Source organism: Heloderma suspectum, chromosome 3 (assembly GCF_057233095.1).
Source record: "Heloderma suspectum isolate Gila_16-S chromosome 3, 16-S_ref, whole genome shotgun sequence".
NCBI classification, from domain to species: Eukaryota; Metazoa; Chordata; class Lepidosauria; order Squamata; family Helodermatidae; genus Heloderma; species Heloderma suspectum.
The window spans coordinates 221,988,507-222,013,739 of record NC_139460.1 but is presented as its reverse complement, the minus strand read 5'-3'; the positions used below and the strand labels follow the sequence as shown (position 1 = coordinate 222,013,739).

The 25,233-nt window shown below is 42.4% G+C and overlaps 2 protein-coding genes across 6 annotated transcripts in view; one reads left to right on the top strand and one right to left on the bottom strand.

Annotated features, from left to right (window-relative positions):
* Positions 1-8,403, top strand: part of ATAD1 (ATPase family AAA domain containing 1) — a 34,366-nt gene extending 25,963 nt beyond the window's left edge. For both annotated transcript variants that reach the window (XM_084845740.1, XM_084845741.1), the window contains 4 exons: positions 1,053-1,142; positions 3,396-3,446; positions 3,809-3,942; positions 4,741-8,403. In XM_084845740.1, the coding sequence (XP_084701866.1) occupies positions 1,053-1,142; positions 3,396-3,446; positions 3,809-3,942; positions 4,741-4,861 (396 nt within the window). In that variant the 3' untranslated portion in view covers positions 4,862-8,403. The remainder of the gene's footprint in view (positions 1-1,052; positions 1,143-3,395; positions 3,447-3,808; positions 3,943-4,740) is intronic.
* A 2,339-nt stretch (positions 8,404-10,742) lies between these two features.
* Positions 10,743-25,233, bottom strand: part of PAPSS2 (3'-phosphoadenosine 5'-phosphosulfate synthase 2) — a 79,899-nt gene continuing 65,408 nt past the window's right edge. For 2 of the 4 annotated variants that reach the window (XM_084845737.1, XM_084845736.1), the window contains exons 9-12: positions 22,363-22,498; positions 20,732-21,000; positions 18,161-18,390; positions 10,743-14,975 (exon numbers count right to left, since the gene is read on the bottom strand). In XM_084845737.1, the coding sequence (XP_084701863.1) occupies positions 14,834-14,975; positions 18,161-18,390; positions 20,732-21,000; positions 22,363-22,498 (777 nt within the window). In that variant the 3' untranslated portion in view covers positions 10,743-14,833. The remainder of the gene's footprint in view (positions 14,976-18,160; positions 18,391-20,731; positions 21,001-22,362; positions 22,499-25,233) is intronic. The other 2 variants (XM_084845735.1, XM_084845734.1) reach the window with 1 other exon arrangement.

Below are 25,233 nucleotides of genomic sequence, written 5' to 3'. Positions count from 1 at the left end.
CCCATGTTGCCCAGCAACTGGGGTACATAGGCATACTATCTCTGATTCTGGAGGTACCATACATCCATCTGGACTAGTTGCCATCGATCGCCTTATCCTCCATGAATTTTTCCAGCCCTCTTCTAAAGCCATCCAGATTGGTGGCCACTACATCTTGCGGAAGTGGATTCCATACTTCAACTCTGCGCTGTGTGAAGAAGTCCTTCCTTTTATCTGTCCTGAATCTCCCACCAGTCAGCTTCATGGGATGACCCCAGGTTCTAGTATTACGAGAGAGGGAGAAAAACGTCTCCTTATCCACTTTCTCCACACCATGCATAATTTTCTACACCTCTATCATGTCTCCTCTTACTTGCCTCTTTTCTAAGCTAAACAGTCCCTTCCTCATAGGGGAGCTCCTCCAGCCCCTTGATCATTTTAGTTTCCCTTTTCTGCACTTTCTCCAAATCTACAATACCTTTTTTTAGGTGTGGTGACCAGAACTGTACACACTACTCTAAGTGTGATCTCACCATAGATTTATATAAGGGCAGTATGATAGTGGCAGTTTTATTTTCAGCTCCTTTCTTAATTATGCCTAACATGGAGTTTGCCTTTGTCACAGCAGCTGCACACTGTGTTGACATTTTCATCAAGCTGTCCACCACAACCTCAAGATCTCTTTCTTGGTTGGTCATTGCTAGCTCAGATCCCATCAGCTTAGAAGTTGGGATTTTTTGCCCCAATGTCTATTGCTTTACTTACATTGCTTATTACTTATTGCTTTGCTTACACTGAACCACGTTTGCCATTTAGATGCCCATTCTCCCAATTTGGAGAGATCCTTCTGGAGCTCCTCACAATCCCTTTTTGTTCTGACCACCCTAAATAATTTGCTGTCATCAGCCAATTTGGCCACTTGCTAGGAGCCCTAGGAGCAAGGGAACTGCACCGTTCCTCAGCTTGTATGACCAGACTTGAGGAAGCTGCCTGTCCTGACTCCCGATTCTGATGAATCAAGAAACAAAACCTTTCCAATCTTGCTTCCTTTTTGTGTGTGTGGTGACCTTTAGGTGATAGTGATGGGAGCTACGAATCGCCCTCAGGATCTTGACTCTGCTATTATGAGAAGAATGCCTACAAGATTTCATATCAACCAACCTGTAAGTCATTGAAGATTAACAACAGTGGATTGTGAGCCATGAATTGAATGTAAAGTACTACAGCCTGTCTTACAGGTTTATTTATTTGTATTTGTTTTGTTAATATTTATCCACTTTTCTGTCCAAAGGGCCTCTAAAGTAGCATACAACCTACTGTGCCTGTTCACATGTAACGACAACGCATCAGTTAAAAAACCAATGGGTTGTCGCACTTTTGTGCGAGTGGGCATGCAGCCTCCGCATACCTGCCTAATCTGCTTTTACCCCGCAATCCGTGATTGGCTCCTTCATATGTTGTGGAGCACGACGTCCTAACCCAAGCCACTGGGTTGTTTAGGAGCTAAACAACCCAGCGGTTAGCCCAACAAACCATGGGTTAATTGCTGGGTTGTTTATCCCCTAAACAACCCAGTAGTTTGGGTTAGGACGTCATGCTCCACAGCCTATGAAGGAGCCAATCGTGGGTTGTGGGATAAAAGTGGAAGAGGTGGACATGCTGCCGACAATGTGCCCGCTTGTCCCGACTTGTGCTTTTTTAACTGATGGGTTGTTGTTACTCATGAACCAAATCACTGATAAAAATATAACAGAGTCAAATAATTTTTAAGAAGGAATAAAAATGGCAAACATAGCAATAAAAGCAAAATCTCAGCAGCTTAACACAGTATAAAAATAACCATCAGACTAACATACCAGCAAGGGAAATAATACAAATCCAAGCCAAAGACACAACAAAAATGGTTAATTGAGGTAGAAATTCTAATTGAAGTGGGGGCCTAGGGGAAGGAGTTCTTATGTCAGGGAAATGCAACCAAAAAGGCCCTGTCTAATGTCCTTACTGCTGCATCTCCAGTGGTGATGGGACATAGAGTGGGGCTTTGGTTGATGATCTCAGTAGGCAGGGAAGGCAGCAGTCCTTTAAACGTCCTGGTTCTGAATCACGTAAGGCTTTAAAAGTGATGATCAAGACTTTGAATTGGGCTTGGAAACCAACCAGGAGCCAATGCAAATTAGAACATGTGACTCCATTATTGTTCAAACAATCGGCTCCCATTCATAACAATGGGCTCCACAGCATTCTGCCTCAGCTACAGTTTCCAGACACTGTTCAGAGATCTGTGTAGAGTTCATTGCAGTAGTCCAACCTGGGTGTGACCAAGGTATCCCAAAACAGAAGAGAAAATATTATCAGGTGCCTGAAATAACTTATATTATGCCCAATGCATTTTGGAACGGACTTTCCTTCCTCACGGGCCACTTATCTTTCTCCAAATGTCTCGCAGAGAATCTTTCCAGTGCTGCTTCTGTCTTAAAATGCTCAAACATAATAATAAAAGTGTTTTCTGTTTTGGGACACATAAATGCTTTCCCCTCTTGCTGTGTTTGTGACCCAGATATGTCAGATAGTGGCCATACCAACCTTCTTCAGGAATGGGTGCAATTAGAGGATTAGCAGAAGCTGAAGAAAAGTGCTCCTGGCCCTCCAGAAGTAAAGCTGATTCAGGAACACTGCGAAGCTCCAAACTTTACTGGCAGGGGGAGTGCAACCCCATCTAAGACAGGCTGTACGGATACCCCCATATCATTTTTCTGCTCACCACTAATGCACCTGTCTTGCCTGGATTAGCTTGTTAGTTAAACAGTTGCATATTAACCACTTTTCCGTCCTCTATAATCAGGGACCTGTGCTTAGTTTCCACAATGGAACCCTCATCTTTTTGTTTCTTTGCCTTCTTGGTTTATACACTCTACCCACTTCCCTCTGGGGAGGGATGTTCCTGAAAAATAGTGTAAATCTTTGTAGCTGAGAAATTAGCTGTGTCAGGATAGTTCTTCTGGAAGCAGTTCTTGCTGCTCCCAGATCGATGCTGTCTCTGGCCTTCCTAAATGGAGCATCAGTTCACCCTCCCTGAGTCCTTCCATCGAGTTCATTTCCCCAGCTAGTGCTTCCTCCAGCAGGAGAGGCGAGAGGGGAATCTGGGTGGTACTGATGGGGAGAATGAAGGCATATTGCTTCAAGGGTTAGCCTGTACGCCTGCATTTGAAGACTCCATATTCCACCAGCACTGTTGTCCTGTGTAACACCCAGCGGCATGAATGGGAAATATACAACAGCATGGTGTCATCCCATTCAAGCACAATACAGGCCATGCGGTACAGGACATAACCAGAAAATGTTCCTTGGTATCTGCAAGAATGTTATCACATTATTCTTACTTTGTAACAGCGCTGTGTTTTGTCTTTAATTTAAAGGCACTGAAGCAGAGAGAGGCAATCTTGAAACTGATTTTGAAAAATGAAAATGTAAGTCAGTAGTTTTAACAAACTCTTTTCTGATATAACATAACCTGAAACAGTTTTGTATGCATATTGCAATGTTAAGCGGCTATGGGATTCATGGTAGCAGACACGTGGCTTGACTCAAGCAGGTTATTTTAGTGCAGTCATGGTCCTTAATTCTGTCTCTAATGGCTATCAGTTAAGCTAAAAGGGCTTCATTTTCGCTGGATTGTACCCGTGGTCTTTTTTGTTGATTCTGTTCCAATATGGACTTTAGTAAAGAGTGTGTGATAAATTCCTTGATTCTGTTTTGGTCTGGACTATTCTGTACCATTTGTAAAGTAGTTTCATTGCACTTATATATGCTACTTTTTATTTGCTGATAGGTGGACAGGCGCGTGGATCTCCTTGAAGTTGCTAAAGAAACAGATGGGTTCTCAGGAAGTGACTTGAAAGAAATGTGTCGTGATGCCGCACTGCTGTGTGTCAGGGAATATGTTAATTCTACATATGAAGAAAGGTACCTCTTACTGACATTATGAAGAGTTTAAATAAGAAGATTTGGAATCCAGTGGCCATCTTTACCATTCTTTTTACAGGAATGGGTTCTTCGAGAGAGCAACTTCAGATTTAGCTATATGCACTAGAAATCAGGAAGGACTTGGTGAGACGCATATGTCCTGATGCAGGAATAACTTGCACATCTGTTTATGGGTTCGGGGGAATATTCACTAGTTTTATTTTAGATGTTATAAATAAATCCAAAGAACAGGAAGTGAGAGTCACTTGGTGATAGGATTACTCCAAGAAACTAATATTTTATATATAGATAGTGTGTGAGTATGTGTGTGTGTTCTGGAGCTTTCTGCACTTTGTTATTGAAGATTATGCTATCCCACCATTCATTCATTCATTCACTCATTCATTCAATGATATTTATAAATCACATTAAAAGAAATTTCTAAATGATGGTACAAAACATTACAGTATACGGTCATAATAAAATACTGTATATTACCATATACTGAAGATGACTTTCTGGGAATGCTTGTTGGAACAAGTTTGCTTTCAGTAAGCACCAAAAACCCAGAAGGGTCAGCGCCTGTCTAATTTGTATTGGTAGGGGATTGCAGAAAGTGGCCACCATGATACTAAAGGGCCTACACTGAGCTATCCTGGACCAAACGTCTGAAACCTAGGCAGTACCGGAAGAGTATCTCCTGATGAGCACAGCAACCAAACAGGCAGATAGGTATCTATTTTTGAAATGTGTTACACACCACTTGAATCACCTTTACATATTTTGCTTCTTTTTAAGCAACGAAGATGATGAAATTCGACCAGTGCAACAGAGGGATCTGCACCGGGCAATTGAGAAGATGAGGAAGTCGAAGGATGCAACAAATCAGAATGTTCTAATGCATGTTAGTTTAGATTAAGGCTAAAGGATGTTCTGCCATGGTCCCTTTTGGTGACTGATTATGTCATTTAGATGGTGGAAATCAATTGGAAGCAGAAATATCCTTTTAATAAGTGTTTCTGGAATTGTTTTTATAAGCTGATATCTAAGTTATTGAAATTAGTAATCTTGAAAAAATGGATATGGCCTCTGTGATCATGACACGGAAGAATGTAATCCAGCTCAAAGGCATGTCCTGTTCCCTTGTTGCAGCCTTAAAAGCCTGTTGGTAGGTTCTAGTGTGGCACATTGTTTCTGCGGGGAGGGGGAAGAGAGCCCATGTATATATGTATGAGAGAAAATGTACGTCTGCGTGTGTATATGGGGTGTGTATACAGTTTGTATATACAGACATGTAGATAACTTGAATATGAAAAGTTTTGTCTTTTCTTTTTACTTATTTCTGGATCAAACCAAATTGGATGATTAAAAGACTCAATACACATTTACCTATTTTTCTGTAGTAGCTTAATACAATGGCAGAACCCCAGTTTTGGAAATACTTTGTCCTTTCTCCGTTTTTAACTCATGAGAACCGCTGGTGCCCCTAGTGCCAATTGGTTTAGGTAGAAAACTTACATAAGACTGATTAACCTTTTGATTTTATATGACTCCTATAAATTGCATTTTTTAAATATTTTTATACAGTCAGAATGAACTGTTGTGAAACGCTTGCATATCGCCAAAATTTATTTTTCTATTTCTGAATGGTGAAGAATTTCCTTTCTTTAAATATTAGAGGTAGGTGGGCTCCTGTTGCTAAAGTTCCTTTATCACTACTGTAGCACTCGAGCTATAAGTGGTCACAACAGAAAATTATAGCATTATGTACATTGATTTCACATTTTTTTTAGTTTCCTTTCTACCCTAATCTTACTAAGTTAAGTAGCTCTCCATCGATACTCCAGTGGATACTCGGAATTAGTAATGTTCAGATATTCTTAATGGCAGAGATGGTAGTGGTGAGTTCTCTTTTCAGGATTAGTATTAAAAATTAATTCACACCTGGTTTGTTTTTCTTCCCTACAGTTTAAAGTTATGTACTGACCAGATGCAGCTACTCTAATCAGAACTGCAAAGTCCTGAGAACATTCATACCTTTCACTAGAATTTTTATACATTAACACTGAAATGAGCATTAGAAAAAAGTGTGTAAAAAATACTGATGTAAACAACTGATCCTAAAATTTCATCAGCTCAGTTTATAACTTGAATCTGGTTATTCTTGCAGGTGCTATTTTGGATATAACCACTTTGTATAAAGCACAGGATGTTCTTTAAAGGTCATATTCAGTAGTTTACTTTTTTTGTTTTTGTTTTTCCAACGAAGAAAAACAGTTTCCAAGTGGAAAGTGGTTTGTGGCTAAGAAAAATACACCATCATTTATGATACTTTATTAACCAAAAAATAAAACACATTTCATCTACTGAAGCAGCTCTTAAGAATTTTAATTAGATCTGTCCAGATCAGAACTCTGTTTCAGCAAGTGGCCCATCAGATGTTTCTGTGGGCATTCTGTTTGACAACTTCTGAGAATTGTTTTTGAAACATCTGTTTGCATGTCCTTCTAGATTTCAACCACACTGTGGGTGAGCACTGAAGTAGTATTACTTGCTTTCACAGCAAGCATCCATCAGTTGGTCCATCTTATTGAGTCCTTTAAAAAGCCACTTATACCACTTTAAAAGGTCATTTTTGCATCGCTAAATACTAGGTCACTAAAGTCCTTAAGTAAATTGTGACAAAGTACTTGCTTTGTATAGTTGGAAATCTGTCACTTCTCAGTTTCTTTCAATGATCATGAGTGCCTGTATTTTGAAAGAAGGAATAGCTTTTTTTTTCTGTCAATGTCCTTGATTTTATTTCACCTTATTTACTAAATTTCAGTTAAAGCACAGAATTCAAAAGCAATTTAATTATCTGAACACTTCATAGAGGTGCTGTCTTGTTTCCACCATTTATTTTTCCTTGTAAATAAAAATGTTCCACAAATTGGGCTAAATTTGTCAAGTAATAGTGAGTCTATATCGTAACTTGTTCTAAAAATGTATGAGTGATGGCCATTTTCTGCAACAGACTTTCTGGATATTCCTTATTGTGACCAAATAGGTTGGTTTCACCATTTGTTATTACAGCCACAGACACAAAGTAACCCCATTGTGAGTTATGCTGTTAATTTCAATAGGATGTGAATTGCACCTGCGCGTGCTCTCTCTCTCTCTCCCTCTCATCCAGTGAAACACTTATACCTTTCCAGTTATTTTTAATTCCCTGTTTTGCAGTAAGAGAATTAAATTTGGAGTCTATTTCCACGTTCTTTGGGGGGATAATGGTCAGGACTCAAAGGATGTGGTAGCTCAGGAAACTCAGCAGAGCCTCTCCACCTGTACAGAAAAACTAGGCATCCATACAAGGCTCTTTTGATACTGATCAGTATCTCTAGTAGTTTCAAATAATAGAGCCTTTGGACCAGGATACCTAGCTTTGTCACTATATTTAAAACCATACTTTTAATCTCAAACCAGTCTGCCTTTCCCCACCTGCCTCTCCAGCAATATTTACTCATTTGATAGATATGATTTAGACTGAGGGCAAAAACCACCTGAAGGTTTTGAATCAATTTCCTCTAGACTCCTATAACAGCAAGAAAGCAATAGGACCATTCTGTCAAAATATTTCCCAGAACAGTGATTTGGGTATTTACTCTTCCAAATGTCCATTTCATGTTAATTTAGTGAGGCTTGGGTGTTTACCCTCATTGGCCTTAGGGACTCCTGCAGCTCTCAGAAGTATACATCTAGCTTTTTAACCAGAAACTAATTCCTTAGTGTTCTGATACTAGAGTTAAGAACAGTCGTTCAAAATATCTAAGGTGTTAATCGCCACGTCCATTTCCCACTTGTGAACAATACAATCTGATTTCTGTTGATAGAAGTTCCCATTCAAGGTTTGTGTTCAAAAGGAAGGATTTTATTATCTATAATGTTTATTTTACCAGATTCAAATATTACAATTTTTTAGAAAACTTAATGACTTGGATCCTAAGGTAAGTTCATGGGACGTTTCCTGTGCCCTCCTCCCCCCAGCAGCCACTTGTGCCCCCTAAAAATTTCTCCAGAAGGTTGGGGGCCCTTCCTGCACAATGTAAGATGTGGGGTAGAGGAGGCTGACGGGGAGTCACCCCAAATCAGGCAGAGGTCTGCCCGGTTTGAACACTTTTCCATGCTTAAGTGCCACGGGAATCAAGTGTGCCTAACTTCCTCTGGATTGAAGCCTTATTGCAATGCCATTATGACACCTGCTGTTCTAATGTTTATTTCTTTATCCCACCCACCCCAAATAAATCCTAGCAGTGTTTTGCCTTTTCTGCTGGAGCAGCTGACTTTTTACTGCAACCGAGATTGTTCTTGAATAGTTCCAGCTAATCCGTAACTCATTTATTCACAGTTGGGAATTTTCCTGTTGTACGTTACTCTATATTATTAAAGTTCATTCTTAACCAGTACCCAGTCACCTATTCTGGAAAAATCCTTGTGGAGCTTCTCAGTTTACTCTGGGTTTTATTTTGTAGGTGGGATTGTCAAGCTAGGCTGCATCATCGTTCACCCTATCGGACCGCAGTTCAGTTTCAGACGGCAGTCTTTCTTAAACGATGAAAGAGCGGGTGCCTGCCTTGTCCTGCTACTTCACATAACTTTGGTGCTGGGCTGTATGGGGAGGCTTAATATGTACAGGTCTTTAAAAAGGCGGGGAGAAGATCAGGTATACATGTCATGTACACAGAACTTTTGCATGGAGCTTCATGTTAGAGTGTGTATGTGCGCGCGTGCGCATTTCCTGGAGTGGGGAAGAGGATTGTTTGCTTGTTCCTCTGCTGTGCAAAGAGGATCCCGGTCTGTGTGTAAAGTGGATCTACAGACAGTACTTTTGTGGGTTGTTATTGCTCATCCTTCCTCCTTTTGAAAGCTAAACAGTTCTCCTTTGTCTGCCATTTCTCTATAAGTATAAGTGGACCTTCCTCTTTTACTTGAGGTAGCTGGACTTACCAGACTTTAGTGAGTTAGTAAAGTATAAGCAGTCAAGACGTTTTGTCACTAGGCACTCTTGTACTTCATATGCCACTACCTGAATACAAAACTGCTCCTTGGCTCATAAGATGAAAGAACACACCTACTACTGTTAGATAATAAACGTAGGCATTTATAAGAACCCCCCTCCCAGTTCCCAAAATGTTTGAAAAATGGGACTGGCCTTGACTGCATTTAAACAGAACGAAGCAATAAATGTGACATGATTTTAGCAAAACACTTGCAGCTTTGCTTTTTCTATGTGCTGCTGCTAAGATTTTCCACATGGTTTTTAGGATGAAGCAAAACTACCTGTATTATGACCACAATGGCTAACTATAAATTGGGGGGGGGGGGAAGATAAATTCTGTTGGGCATCCTTTGAAAACCCAATTCTGTCTTTGCATTCCATTACATTTCCTGAGTAGATTCTTCAATTGCTCAGAGTAATATGATTTTTTTTTCACTGTAAGGGCCAAGTTACACGTTATATTGGAGCTCCCAATGTAATGCTGGTTTTGTAAAAGCAACTGGTGCCCCTGATTTGGCTTGGGCTGAAGTGTGGATGGGATGTTACCCTTTCCATGTGTGCTGCAGGAGACCCTGATCCAGATCCCTCTGCCTGAGCTGCTGTTAGACATGGCGGGGAGAACGTATGGGCTTAAGTCTGCAATTGTAAACACACTAACTGGGGAGAAGTCCTCAGTTTAATACAAATGGACCTAATTCTGAATAGGCCTGTATAAGACTGTCTGCAGGGAAAGAGCGCTTGAGCCTACTGCTGAACCAGTACAGGCTCCTGTGCAACCTGGAACCTTGTATAATCAGGGTTCCAGATCACACAGAGGCATTTGGGCATACAGCTGAATGCATCAAGGCCTACTTGGAGACATTCACACTGTACATGTGGACACCGGGGGAGGGCCTATTTGGCACATGTGGTGTAAGGGACAGGACTTCTGGGGGGGGGGGCACTGCTCCCACATTGCTCTGCATGAGAGCCATAACACCTGAATCAGGCTTTTGTGTGACAGGATGTGTACATGTATGCTTACCTGTGTATGCTCAGACACTTGTAGATAATGAGAAAAGCAGGTCGTTCATGCATTAGAGCAAACAAGGGCTGTAAGGCACGTGGGGACTGTATAACTTGGGTGGGTAACCTGTGGTCCTCCGGCTGTTTTGTTCTATAATGCCCATTGACCATAGCCAGCATAGTCAATGGTGAGAGTTGATGGGAGCTGTAGAGAAAAACCGGAGGGGTACAAGTTGCTCATCGCCGATGTAACCCAATCTCCCAGGATCCATCATACTTTAAGCTACAATCTCATCCTGCATCACCACCTTCCCTGGTCCAATAAGGCTACTACATTCCATTTATAATGTTACCCTAATCTTACAGGAAAAATAGGGTGCTACATATCAGGGGTGTCCAGGAAGTATATGTTCCAGGGGAAGACATACTAGGTCTCTTCTCCATTCTTGCCAATGCATTTATCTGGGGGAGAAGGGACTGCATGCACATGCAGCCTATTCACTGAAGACCACTGCCTCGCCTTCCTGGCAACAGCACAGAGCTCCTGCCTGCAGGCCCTTTGTGAGCAAATCTCCACTTCCCTCAAAGAAATTGTACTCTGTCAGCATACTATTGCAGATACCTTCATCCTGAGCATGCCAATCTGTCTCAGACATTCTGTGACATCACAGTATCTTAGCCAATGGCTTTGGGGGTTGCATACAACAGGTAACAGGCAAGCAAAACGTTTGGGATATATATGAATGAAACGGCAGAAACTAGTTAAACAGAAGTATTATATTAAAAGTTGATTCCAGTAACAATACCAGATTCAGAAGACATTTCAATTAAGAGATGTATCAGTTAAGGCATACATTCCAGCTTCATGTGTGTAATAAATATGCTATAAAATATTACTGGATATATACCTTTTTAAAATTTTAAAAGGAATAGTACAATATATATATATTTGGACTGATGATGATGAACATATTATAAATTTGAAAAACAAAGAAAATACATCTGCATTTTTAAAAAATATCAATTAAATTACAAAATGGTAAGATCACTTCTATCTTCAGCGTCCCTTCCAGAGGTCTTGGATATAAAGGCACTGTTGCTACTATACGTACATTGGCTAGCATTGTTGCAACGGGAGCCATCCACTAAGCATTGCTGATGCCCAATCTCTAATTCAGTGCAGCTTATAGGAGATCCCATGCAAGCCTCTTGTACTGAGCCTACCTGGTGTGTTCTGCTCAGTGGCTGCATTCATTGTACACAAATTATTAGAATACACATTTTTAGTTCTTTTGTCTAAAAGATCCAAAAGCATTAAAAGCTGGAAATGTTTAAAATGCATTCTCAAATAAAATTTCAAGAGTGTAAAAATGTATTTGTTGCATAATTGTACAGAAAATGGGTATATTATTTCACAACTTTAAAAAATGATTCTTTTTCTTTCTAGAAAAGATGAAAGAAAATGCAGATTTTAAAAAGTTGCAGTTTATTTATATGCTTGGCCAAATTATGGCCACAATCCAATCCGTTGCCCTATGCACTCTTTTGGGCTGGCTCAGCTCTCCACATAAGGGAGGGAGGCTAGCAGAGGAGAAGGAAGGAGTCCCCAATCCGCTGTGGGATCAGCTCATACAGGAGAAGGGAGGGTGCGTATTCCACAGGCCACTAGATCCTGATCTGTGCCTTGTTATTAACCTGCTATATGACATATATGTATTATTAAAAACTATTCTTAGGGTGCAACGCTATGGTATCTAGGAGGGTGTCCCAGGGGCCATAGGATACTGTGGACCTCCCCCTCTGGGCACAGTGAGGGTTTCTGCCCACAGAGGTCCCCCCTGAATGATGGCAGAGCTTTGTCCCACTGTGGCTGCCCTGCCAATGGTGGGGCTAAAAATGGAGCAGGAGCACTTGGCGATCCACAGGATCCTGGCCCCCTCAATCCCCCAATCAGAACTAGAATCTATGCCAGCCCAAGAGCTGGTGTTGTAAATTCCCTCCCACGGGGGGCACTGGGAGAGGAAAGAAAAAGGAAAAAACATTCCTGGTAATTGGGCGGTGGCTCTGCCAGAGACTTCCCTCCCCCTAGGACAGCCTTTCCCAACTTGGTGTCCTCCAGATGTTTCAGCCTACATCCCCCATCATCCCTAGCCAGCATGACCAGTTGTCAGGGATGATGGGAGTTGTAGCCCAAAACATCTGGATGGTGCCCGGTTAGGGACGGCCTAGGGCATAACTTTTACAGTAATCTTATATACCAGGGCCACTCCCCTTTGTGAGAGGACAGGGCTGTGTTCGCCACAACCTGCCCTAGCCCCCTAAAGTAGCTTGGTGCCTGAGGTGCAGTGCAGGACGCTATCCCTCCAGCAGGGCTGAAATAAGATTCAACTGCCAGTCCAGTCAGCTTTGGTACATGGGGTAGGAAGGGGGTGCCTTCTGCCTTTGCCTCAGACAGCAAAATATTTTGGGCTAGCCCAGAGTGGCAGGCTGTACTCAAGAGCCTCATAGGCTGAATGCAGCAGATCAGCCACAGCCCTAGGACATCAGGGCACAACACAGCAGCAGAAAGGTTGTCCAAATGTCCAGGTGGGTTCAAAAATAGAAATGTTTGAGGGAGGACACATCTCAGACTAGCACCAGCTAGAGAGGTTAAAAAGTAATAATAGCATGTATATAGTACCGCACAGTATTCAAAGCATCTTGTATTATTATCACAATAATCCCTACAACAACCCTGTAAGGTAGGCAAGTTAACATCCCCATGTTGCGTCGGGGACACACACACGCTAAGATAGAGATAACAATGGCTTACATAACACACACCTACTGAGTTTGTGACTCGGGGAACTTCATAGCTCACACTCTTAGCTGCTTAGCAGTATTACTGCACAATTGTAAAGTGAGCTGACCATAGATTTTGTCTTCATAAAACAGAAGTCAAAAGGCACAAGGGCATACTATGATAAAACTCAAATTAGCATTCATGTTTGAGGTACTAAGACAGAAAGGAGCTTTGTCAGTAAACTCTTAACTGCCAGTAATCTAGAAAAGAGGTTACTTCTGCTAAAATGTACTTTCTACGCACGCTATTATCAAGTGCAGAAGCTGGATCACGGCCCAGAATGTTGATTCATCAAAATCTCAGCTTCTTTTTCGTTGAGACATTTAACATGTTCATGATTGTGTAGAAAAGGATTAAAAATACAGGATCAAGTCAGTTAAAGATTAAGAAAGCAAAGGTTTTTCAAGGTAAACGGTGCCTGTGTCCTGCACAGCTCTTTGTTCTTCTCTCATGAAGACTTAACAGTTGCATTCCCTCCCCTGATCCATGCCGCCTGTAACTCCTTTTGGTGAACAAATTCCTCATGCAGACAGTTTCCAGAATTAAGAACCCATTGAAGGTAGAAGGCAGGAAGCTAAGCTATCTGGCACTATAATGTACACAAACATTTTGAGGTAACTACACTTCATTATCTGATTTCTTTTCAACAGCAAAATATTAATCTGCAGTGAACAGGGAGAGAGACCCCAGATAATTAGGGGCTCTTTTCTTGCCTGTTTCAGATCAGGTTAAGTGACTATCTAAATCAGTGATTGTCAAATCTCTGCCTTTAGGGAACTGTTTCCAGATCAGCTCATCTGCCATGGAAGTCGAGTATCTCACAGAAGATTCTGGAACACATTCTAAGCTGTATATTCAGTTTGTGTGGTATACTGACTCAGCCTACTGGGCCTCACATTTGCATTGTTTGAACTGCAGTTGTGATCTAGAACATACTTAAAACTTCTCCATAAGTCAGGTTGGAGGGGAAAATGGGTTGTGGTGAGCATGCTGTCTTTCAGGGAAGCTTGTCCACTCAGGGACAGCTCTACCATTAGGCAGAGCGAGGTGGTGAGGTGGCTATCTCAGGCAGCTGATTTTGGGTGCCATGAAAGGGCAGCAAACTTAGTTATTTTATTTATTATTATTGTGTTTTTATGGCTTGTGAATTTGCTGCCTCAGGTGCCCAAAAAAGTTGACTGGCCTTGGTGCTATGCACTTTGACTTGTGGCAAGGGGCGGAGGGGGAGGGCAACGTTTTCTGTTCTGTCTCAGGCAGCAACAGAGCCCACCCTGTCATCATTGCTGAACCCCAATAAACTTCCCAGAAACCCTTAAGTTCCTTGGAACAGTTTGAAAACCCCAGTCTAAAAACTGGTCACCCTTTTGTGACCTGAAATGGTGAAAGAAAGTTGGTGTGGAATTCTGAGGTTTCTTGCCCTTACTAAGAGAGCCTGATGATTGAGGATACCAAATCTTAATAACCATCCCTCATAATTAAAACAACAACAATGGGTCGTGAAACCCCCCAAATGGAAATGAAAGGCAACGGTGGAATGAGGCAGAAGCTAAGCTTTCAAATTGCTGCCTCTTAAAAAGAAGGAAAAGAGAAATACAATCCTGTCCTTGATCCCCTGCTTGCTCTATGCAGCCAATTAAAAGCATCAAAAAAGAACAGATAAATAGCTGGATAGTTTTCAGCTGCATAGTTAAAGCATCCCTCTTCCCAAAGTCTGTGACAAATCACAATATGTCTTTGGACAAATCACAATATGTCTTTGGACTCTCATCATCTAGATCTATTTTTTTCTATGTACAGTAAAATCTCTTCTATGGCTTTCCTTTGAAATTAAGAGGAAATTCCCTAGTAATTCCATAGGGGGAAAAGCTGGACCAGAACCAATGTTTGGCCCAGGGAGAAAATGCCCACAAATAGAGTAGAAAAATGCAAAGTAGATAAAGTATAATAGCCTATAAATCAATTGTCACCCATCTTTAAGACAAAGGCACTCTTGGGTAAAAGCAGAATTAATTATTTTTTCCCAGGGACATATAGTATTCTGTCAACACTTTCCATGCTTTCGGTGCCATGAATCCATCAGGGGGGTTTTCACCTTCACGAGCAAGCTTCCTCATGCGTGTGCCAGAAATGAAGTCAAATTCATTGTGCCTAGTAAGAAAAGGGTAAGTATCCATGAAGATGATACAAACATAGCACAATGGAAAAAAGCACAAAAGATGTACCTTCTCCATCTCAAATCATCTTCTACACACACAAATTAATTTGAAATGGATGGTACTTTAGATGGTACGCTAAATAATAATAATTCAAACCATTCCTGTGGCTTGATTCATATGTCTCTGCATTGTGTGAACATAACATATAACAGCTCTGCAGCGAGCCCAGAATTGAAAGACAAATGTCAGTGTTGCAACTCACAAGGTTATCCAGGAGCAAATCAACCACATGAGCCATAATATCATGTTAGCTCTGCTATTTGTATGTGGGCACTTACAGCTATGGCATGTATGGACACATGCCTTAAAAAAGATCTGATCCTGCAATTTTCCACAGTGAATCCTCAACAGGGTCTTGGGATATGCAGACAGGGAATGACAGTTTAAATCAGGGTTAAGCTGAAGCACATTTCACAAACATTTCCACACGCACATACAGTGGCCGCATTCACACATCACACTACACCATGGTTTTGCATGACATGAACAAGCCAAAGCAAGTCTTGGGCTTGTGCATCCCTCCTCCTCCCACAAGGTCAAAAGGAGGAGTTTGGAACCCGCTGCATCCTCTTTTAGTCCAGCACTAGCTTACAGTGCCATCTGGAGTGATAAGTTGCTGTTAACACTAACTGTGGTTAGCAGGGTCGGCCAGCCATTAGGCAGATTGAGGCACCTGCCTCAGATGGCAGATGCTGGGGGGGGGCAGCAGTGGTAGCCCCCTGGCCACTCCATCTGAGCCCCCTAGCTGTTTCCCTCTGTTGGAGGACAGAACTTTGCATGCCACTCAGCTTGACCTATTCCCGCTAAGCCAACCTGCTGCCCTCAAGTGCAGCGGAGGATGTTGTCCTGGCACTGCTACTGCAGTGGGAGGGGCTGTAACTCAATCGTAGAGCACCTGCTTTACATGCCAAAGGTCCCAGGTTCAATCCCGGGCTTCTCCAGGTTGGGCTGGAACAACTCCTGCCTGAACCTCTGGAGAGCTGCTGCCAGTCAGTGTTGACAATAGTGGGCTAGATGGACCAATGGTCTGGCTCGGTAATAGGCAGCTTCCTATGTTCCTAAGTAAGAGTCAACTGCCAGTCTAGTCAAGCTTCTGTACATGGAATGGGGGAAAGGGGATCTTGTCCTTCACCTCAGGCAGCAAAATGTCTTAGACTGGCCCTTGTGGTTAGCTTAAAACAAGACAACTTCAAACTTTAGTTTCTGAAGCTGGTTTGTTTAAGCTAACCATTGTTAGGGTTAAACACAGGTCCTGGTTCCAGTGACATGAGAAGGTGTGGGGTTAACTAAAAGTGGAAGCTAAAGCTTCTGAACTCCTCCCAGGGGAGGGGAGGGGAGGGGGAGCACGCAGGCCCAAGGTTTGCTGTGGCTTGTTCTCATCACACTAAACCATGGTTCAGTGTGAAGTGCAAAGGCGGCCGCTGTGAAATAAGCTTCCCTGCTTTTGGCAAGTTGAATTGGCAACAATACATACTTTGAGCGTTTTCATCCCTGAGGTTTAAATTGCCTTTTAGATTTTCACGTGCGGCTTTTATATTCAGGCCTGGTCATTATTCACGTGGAAGAAAAAGTGAAAAAAGGCATTTGTAATGCAAATCAGCATATGGGCCAAGGTTGTTCAGTCGTTCAGTCATGTCCGACTCTTCGTGACCCCATGGACCATAGCACGCCAAGCCTTCCTGTCCTGCGCTCTCTCCCGGAGTGTGCTCAAGTCCATATTCATTGCATCAGTGATGCTATCTAGCTATCTCATCCTCTGCCGTCCTCTTCTCCTTTTGCCTTCAGTCTTTCCCAGCGTCAGGGTCTTTTCCAGAGAGTTTTCTCTTCGCATTAGGTGGCCACAATATTTGAGTTTCAGCTTCAGTATCTGTCCTTCCAATGAGCACTCAGGGTTGATTTCCTTTAGGATGAACTGATTTGACCTGCTTGCAGTCCAGGGGACTCGTAAGAGTCTTCTCTAGCACCACAGTTGGAAAGCATCAATTCTTCGGCGCTCAGCCTTCCTTATAGTCCAGCTCTCACAGCCATACGTTACTACTGGGAAAACCATAGCTTTGATTAGACGGACCTTTGTCGGCAAGGTGATGTCTCTGCTTCTTACTATGCTGTCTAGGTTTGCCATAGCTTTCCTCCCAAGGAGCAAGCGTCTTTTAATTTCATGGCTACAGTCACTGTCTGCGGTGATCTTGGAGCTCAAGAAAATAAAATCTGTCACTGCTTCCATTTCTTCCCCTTCCATATTCCAGGAAGTGATGGGGCCAGATGCCATGATCTTCATTTTTTTAATGCTGAGTTTCAAACCAGCTTTTGCACTCTCCTCTTTCACCCTCAACAAGAGGGTTGGGGCATAGACTTGAATTACTATGATGTTGAATGGTTTGCCTTGGATTCGTACTGAGATCATGCTATCATTTTTAAGATTGTACCCCAGTACTGCTTTTCCCACCCTTTTGTTGACTATGAGTGCTACTCCATTTCTTCTAAGGGATTCTTGCCCACAGTAGTAGATATGATGGTCACCTGAATTAAATTTGCCCATGCTTGTCCATTTTAGTTCGCTGATTCCCAAGATGTTGATGTTCAATCTTGCCATCTCATGTTTGACCACCTCCAGCTTACCTTGATTCATTGATCTTACATTCCGGGTTCCTAAACAATATTGTTCTTTACAGCATCGGATTTTCTTTTCACCACCAGACACATCCACAGCTGAGTGTCCTTTCGGCTTTGACCCAGCCGCTTCACTCTTTCTGGTGCTACTTGGAAATTCCCTCTGCTGTTCCCCAGTAGTATACTGGACACCTTCCAACCTGAGGGGCTCATCTTCCGGCGTCATCTCTTTTAGCCTTGTGATACATTCCATGGGGTTTTCTTGGCAAGAATACTGGAGTGGGTTGCCATTTCCTTCTCCAGTGGACCACATTTTGTCAGAACTCTCCGCCATGACCTGTCCGTCTTGGGTGGCCCTGCACGGCATAGCTTATGGCTTCACTGAGTTACGCAACCCCCTTCGCCACAACAAGGCAGTGATCCATGAGGGTAGCTCATTACAAAATCATTAAGCCTCAAGTCTGAAAATGCCCTCTATGGCAGGCTGCCATTTGCCATATGACTTACCTGTCTTGATTATAGAAAACCATCGCCTTTTGGACTTTGTTGTATGCAGCTACTCGAAAGGGAATGATTTCCACCGAGGTCAGTCCCGGAGCCATACTGAGCACCTTTCCGCCTTGTGTGGGTTCATACAGATCTTTCTTAGTCTCCGGGTGGGGCATACCTGCTGGATCTCGACCCACAATATAGAAATTGGCTCCAGCAATCATTCGAGACCTGCAGTGCCACTGGACCTAAGGAAGTGTCAAGAGATTAGAGCTCTGTTGAGAACAAGTTTTGTGGCACTCTTTTTAAAAGAAACACCTCAGGCTACAGTCCTACATTCACTTACCTGGGGTAAACCCTAGGTGAACTCAATGGGTACTGACATCTGAGTAGACATGTATAGGCTTGTGTTGTTATAGATGTAAAATAGATCTTCAGTAACAACAACAAAAACTTCTGCCTCTGGATACACACTAGCATCACTGCAGTGAGATGCTTCAACCTTTTGATTAATTTCACACAAGCATATTTCTTTAAAGTTGCATTGTTCTTTTGTGTGTGTGTGTGTGTGTGTGTGTGCCCACGTGAACACACATGGACACACACACACCAGCCCTCCTAAAATTCCTCTTTCCTTCTCAGAGCATACTGCCCTTTTCATTTTAAGCCCCCTCTGGGATTAGCTCGTTTTGGCCTCCATTCCCTATCTCCCATGAACTTTTCCTCCAGCCCTACTTCCCCCAACCTGGTGCCCTCCAGATGTGTGCCCTTTAGTTGTGTTGGACTACACATCCCATCAACTTCAGCCAGCCAAGCCACTGTGCTGGCTGTGGATGATGGCCACTGTGGTCCAACACATCTGGACAGCTTTGGTTGGGGAAGGCCAAACCTAGCCTTATTGTTTTCTTGTTCTTCAGGTTCTGCTTCTCAGAACATTAACTACCTCGCAGTCTTTTCTTCAGCTTCAACACCTCTGCTTCTCCACCTCCCTAGAAATTCTCCAGTTCTCAGCCCGCTGCTGTGTGAAATTCACCCTAGCCAAACTAACAACTAGAAACTCACTCACACAAGCTGGACTGCAAACTGTTTTGTTCCCTAAACAACTGAATATACCAGGCCATTGCAATAAAGTCCATTGCAAAAGAGGGCCTTTTCTGCTGTGGCACCCCGGCTGTGGAATGAGCTCCCTAGTGAGGTTTGCCTGGCACCTACGTTGTATTCCTTCCACTGCCAGGTGAAGACCTTTTTATTGTCCCAGGCATTTTAGTATTTTAACTTTCTAGTCTTTTAGCTTTGCGGCTTTAAATCTGTATTTTAAATCTCGGCATTGCTGCTGTTTTATTCTGGTTTTATTCTGGTTATATTGTTATAGTGTGGTGTTAATGCTTTATATTTTTGTATTGTTTTACTGTGTACTTTTTGGTTTAAATTTCTGTGAACATCCCAGAGAGCTTCAGCTATTGGGCAGCATAGAAATAAACAAACAAACAAACAAACAAACAAACAAATGCCAAGCAGTGTAAAGAGGCTTTACCACCAAACAATTCAATACAGGCTTAAAGTTGGGAATTTCAGAACTATTGATATTTTATCCAGGAGCATTTGGCAGGCCACTGCTAGAGACAGAGGCTATTCGTTCATTCATTAATTCAGTTCACCCAGTTTATTTGTATCCCACTTTTCCCTCTAAATGGAAGCCGAAAAAAGCTAACGATACAAACAAAATACAATAATTTCAAAAGACAAACAATATGAAAAATTATCCAATAATAAGAATGCTAAAAATAACCTATAAATAAACGTTCTGTTCTGTACTTCCAAAAACACTAATTTGGTTAATACAAAATTCATGAACCTATAAATCCTATAAAAATACAACCCATATTTTAGCCAAATGTATGTACAAATATGCCCTTGTTTTGTACCAGTTTAACTGTCATGGCTTCCGCCAAAGAATGCTGGGAATAGTAGATTAGGCTGCAATCCTATGCATACTTACTTGGCAGTAAGCCCCATTGAACACTGTGAAATATATTTACTTCAGATATTTACTTCTGAGTAAATATGCAGAGCATTGCACTGTTTGTGGAGGTATTGGGAATGCTCAGTTGGAGATCCATAAGCCCCCGTCACTGAGCTACACTTCCCAAAATTCCTAGGGGAGCTCAAGTCTGTGATGTAGATACACCCTGTGTGAGGAGTTAGCAGCAGCGAAAATAAACTAAGTGCTTCACAGAAATTGCAAGAAAGAGGACATCACTGCCCATTGACTTGCAGTTTAAATATTGACAAGAAGCAAGGGAGCAAGGAGAACAGAAAGGAAAGCAAGAACATGAAAAATACATAATCATAAATTAATAAACAGCAAGTTGATCAAAACTTACCTTTCCACTCTTTTTTAATTTATAAAATTAATTTTATAATTTTTATTTTTTAAATGTATAAAAACAAAACAGTGCAATATTAAAGGAAGAAATCCAAGAGGGAAACAAATCAGATCTTAAGGAATAAAACCTAGTCACAGGAAGAAGCAAAAGGGGATAGCAAAACGATGTTCTTTTGGTCCTTCTTACAGAGGAAATGCCATACCTCTGTTGGTCCAGCATACAACATTGGAGAAGGGAAAATAGCAACGATCGTGGACTTAGGATCCAGGACATGCTCCTCCAGCACAGCAGCATGCTGCTTCATGCGCCATTCCAGGGGCACATCGTCATCCTTGGTCCACCCGCCAAGAGGATGCAGGAGCAGCACAGGATGTTTATAACCCCTTTCTAGCAGGTGGCGCTTGGTATCCTGCATCAGCAGAGCATGTCCATTGTGCACAGGATTGCGCAGCTGGAAAGCAAACACTGCATCTGAAATATGAGAAGAAGGAAATGCAGAATTGGGAAAAGCAGGAATGCGCCATTCTGAAGAATAACAGTGCCAACCTGAGCAAAGTATATGATGAATCATCTACAATAAATATAAAGTTTTAAATTCCTGCTGGCTTAAAAAAATATGTGCCACACGCATGTGCATGCACACACATATAAACTCAGCAAAAAAGGCAAGGGAATTCTGACATGAATATCATTCACTTTTGCTGGGAGGTCTTTTACTATAATAGCTGTGTAAATAATGCACACACATTATTATTTGCTAGAAAACTGATAATTTTTTTAGGGCATGATCCAGCTAAAGTTCAGTACTTTTAGTGCAGTCTGTACACACGTACCTGGGAAAAGTCCATGGGGCTTACTTCTGTGTAGACACATACAGGATTGCACTGTTAGTTCCCACTGATTTCAACAGAAGAGAATCAAGCACATTTAAAATATTTTAGGGCCCCCTTATTTTTAATTCCAACTGGCAAAAACTCACCTACTAAAACAATAAAACTGTCATAAAGACACTGGATAACTGCAAATTGGGGGGGGGGGGGAGAAACCATCCTAATAAGAAATGTCAACACCCCATATCAAAAGCTCTCCCAAACACAAGTCTACAACAGGGATGCTCAAGCCTAACATAACCCACTAGCCAGGGGCCCTGCTAGACGCCTAAAAGATTTATGGCCCAGGCCCACAGGGTACAAATCTGCATAAAATCTGCATATGTTAATTTATATTTTATATGCAAATTCATAAATAATAATTATTATTTATTTAAATTTCACAGAAGGCAAAGCCAGCCAATTAATTTTTCATTCTTATCACCTCAAATAAAATAAATTCATCAATTAATTTGCATCCTGCCCCAGATCACCCCAAATCAGCAGTTCCTCTTCAGTTACAATTACTTTGCAATGGTGTGAAAAACTGCAAAAAAAGAGAGTGTACTTTTTAATGAACAATTCACACACACACACACACACCCTAAAAATGGCAACATCTGCACCAAAACTGAGTCTCGAAAATGTTAGCAGAATTTGATTTCTGGATGTTGCCCAAGACTTTTTAAAGTGTTGGCCGTAGTCAGGGAGGGGTGTGCATTTGGGCTCCACTTGAGGCAGCAAAATGTCTTGCATCAGCAGTGTTTTCAACTTTTCCTGAACACTTGTAGGGCTCAGAGAGGTCTCACTGGGCAACTGGTTCCAGCATGTTGGGGCCACTATGGAGAAGACCCTGGTCCTTTCAAATTATTTATTTATTTATATTATTTATTAATTATTTTATACTCCAGATTTCCAGTAAAAATAGTGCCTGATGTTACATAGCGCAAATGTGAATGCTTACCAGCATTCATTTCCGTAAACTTCTGCCTCAGCTCCAAGGGTGTCAAACGGTATTGGTCCAGACCATCATTCCACTTTATTCTCTCTAGCACAAGGAGGTCTCCACCAGCCAACCAATCTCCACTTTCCATCACCATCTGTCAAAAGGCATCACCATTAATTAAGATTTTAAAAAATGTAAAAACTGTTTGCCATTATAACAACACAAACAGGGAAAAGAACCTGCAAACAACAACACTAATGGGAAGAACATAAGAAAAATAAGAATAAAACCATATCCAACTGCAGTAACTGTTCACAATACCATTGATTTTAAAAAAGAACAGTTTTGACACTTCTCTTTCAAATATACCTGTTAATACAAGCAGACCATTTGTTTAAATAAGCATCCAGATGAAATTGACAACTGTAAGGTATGCGTTCAAATGTAGCAGGAGCTGTAAAATCTTCACTTCACTGAATAATAGGTGGAGAATCTTTATCCTTCCAGGCTTAGAGTATAAGTTTCTTTGCAACTGTTAGGGTTCTCAGAGTCCGCTTTTTCTGTCCTTCTGTGTTAATATCCACATTACAGGAATAATGTAATTATGTAATGTAATTTAAAAGCACATGAGCATCTACAATTATCACAGATCTTTCAAGAACAAAATGTATGTCAGTCACTTCCAACCAAAAAGAAGCCACCACAGGACATGCCCACATCATGTGCTTCACCAATGCATTATCGCCAGCATCTACCAAAACATCAATTTTCATTGCATCAACTAGTTTTAAATCTAAAGAAAAAGTACATATGAAAGCTAAGGCAGCTTTCCATTAATTAGGTTGTATAGAGCATTCCAGTTCCATATCCCATTCCTATCTAACATACTGAACAACCATTTTATTACATTCCAGAAGACATTAATAAACAACTATTGCTGTTTCCCGCCTCCCAGCTGAGCAGAGCAGAGCAGAGCAAGCTGCTCCAGCTGGTCCAGGGACTACAGAAGCAAGCAAGCTCCCAGAGAGCGAGCGACCAGAGCGAGCGACCAGGGGGAGCAAACAGGAGTTGGCCAGGGGAGTTGCAGTGGTAGAAGAGACAAAGGAGACAGAGGCTAAGAGGTAAGTGTGCTGTAGGAAGCCCAGGGGGCTGCCCTTTATCCTTCTGAGTGGCTGTGAGCTCATCAGGTGCTTCTGAGAGCTCCAACTGAATTGGGGGTGTATGGCCTGAGTACTCCCAGCAGCTGAGCGGGCAGGAAGCTCAGTCTGTTTCCCGCCTCCCAGCTGAGCAGAGCAGAGCAGAGCAGAGCAGAGCAAGCTGCTCCAGGGACTACAGAAGCAAGCAAGCTCCCAGACAGCGAGCGACCAGAGTGAGCAAACAGGGGGAGCAAACAGGAGTTGGCCAGAGGGGTTCGGCAGGGGAGGTCAAGGGGGAGGCCCCCTAACATTTTTTTTACTAACTTTTTTTCCCCATTTATTTGTCTTGTAACACACACTTCCACACCAGTGGGACTCTGCTTTTAACATCTACTGAGTAGAGGAGCAGGCACAGGCTAGTCTAGAACAATCACAAAGCTAGACACAAAAAGGGAAAAGAGGCTATGGAAGGACAAGACTCTCCAGTGGTGGTGACCTGCAAGGTGTGTGCAATGTTTGTTTTCTTGCCTGAGAACAACATGGCCTACACCTGCAACAAGTGCAAGTTGATCACCCTGCTGGAAGAAAAAGTGGACTGGAGCGGCAACTGTCAACCCGCTGGGGAATAAGAGAACATGAAGAGTTCTTAGACAGAATGGGGGAACTACAGCAGCAAAGGGAAGACCAGAAGCTTGAAGAGCAACAGCAAGATGAGGCAGAAGTGGGAAATGCTGAGGTGAAGAAAAATGGAGTAGAGGATACTCCTTGAAAAAGGGTGACAGTTTGGAGAAAAACTAGATGCCACTCTGCACCAGTGGAAGCACTGGAGCTGTGGAACCGATTCCAGGTACTTGCGGATGAGACTGGAGGACAGCCTGCAGAGGAAGAATCACAGGGGAACCTGCATGAGAGTGAGCAAGAGGCTGAAGGTGAGTCAAACAGAGGCGATGAAACCAAGGCCTACAACAAGAAGAAGAGAAGAGTGGTAGTAGTGGGAGACTCCTTGCTGCGTGGGATCGAGACCCAAGTATGTCGCGAAGACCCGTGGACTCGCCAGGTATGTTGTCTCCCAGGAGGACGATTAGAGATGTGACTGAAAGGTTGCCTGCACTCATAAAGCCCACTGACAGGTATCCCTTTCTTCTCATCCATGTGGGAACAAATGATACCGCCAAGCGGAGCTACAAAGAAATCACATCAGACTTTGAAGCTTTGGGAAGGAAACTCAAGAACTTTGGGGCCCAGATAGTATTCTCATCCATACTTCCAGTAGTCAGAAGAGGGACAGAAAGGGAACGAAAAATACTCTGGGTGAATGACTGGCTACGAAGGTGGTGCCAACAAGAGTGATTTGGATTCTGGGACCACGGCCTATACTTCCTGGAAGATGGACTGTTGGCAAGGGACGGGTTGCACCTCACAAAGGCTGGGAAGAATGTGTTTGGCCACAGCATGAAGAACTTCAACAGGAGGGCTTTAAACTGAACCCTACGGGGAAGGGAGATGTAAAGGTGGGGGTAACAGTGGACGTAGGCTCAGGCACTGCAATGGAGAGAACAGCTCTAATAGCGCCCAATAATAGTCTTCAGACACATGTAGGAAGAAAGCCAGACTATGAAGCACATGGTCTTCGATGTCTATATACTAATGCCCAGAGTATGGGAAACAAACAGAACGAACTTGAACTCTTAATACAAGAGGAAAATTATGACCTGATAGGTATAACTGAGACTTGGTGGGATGACTCTCATGA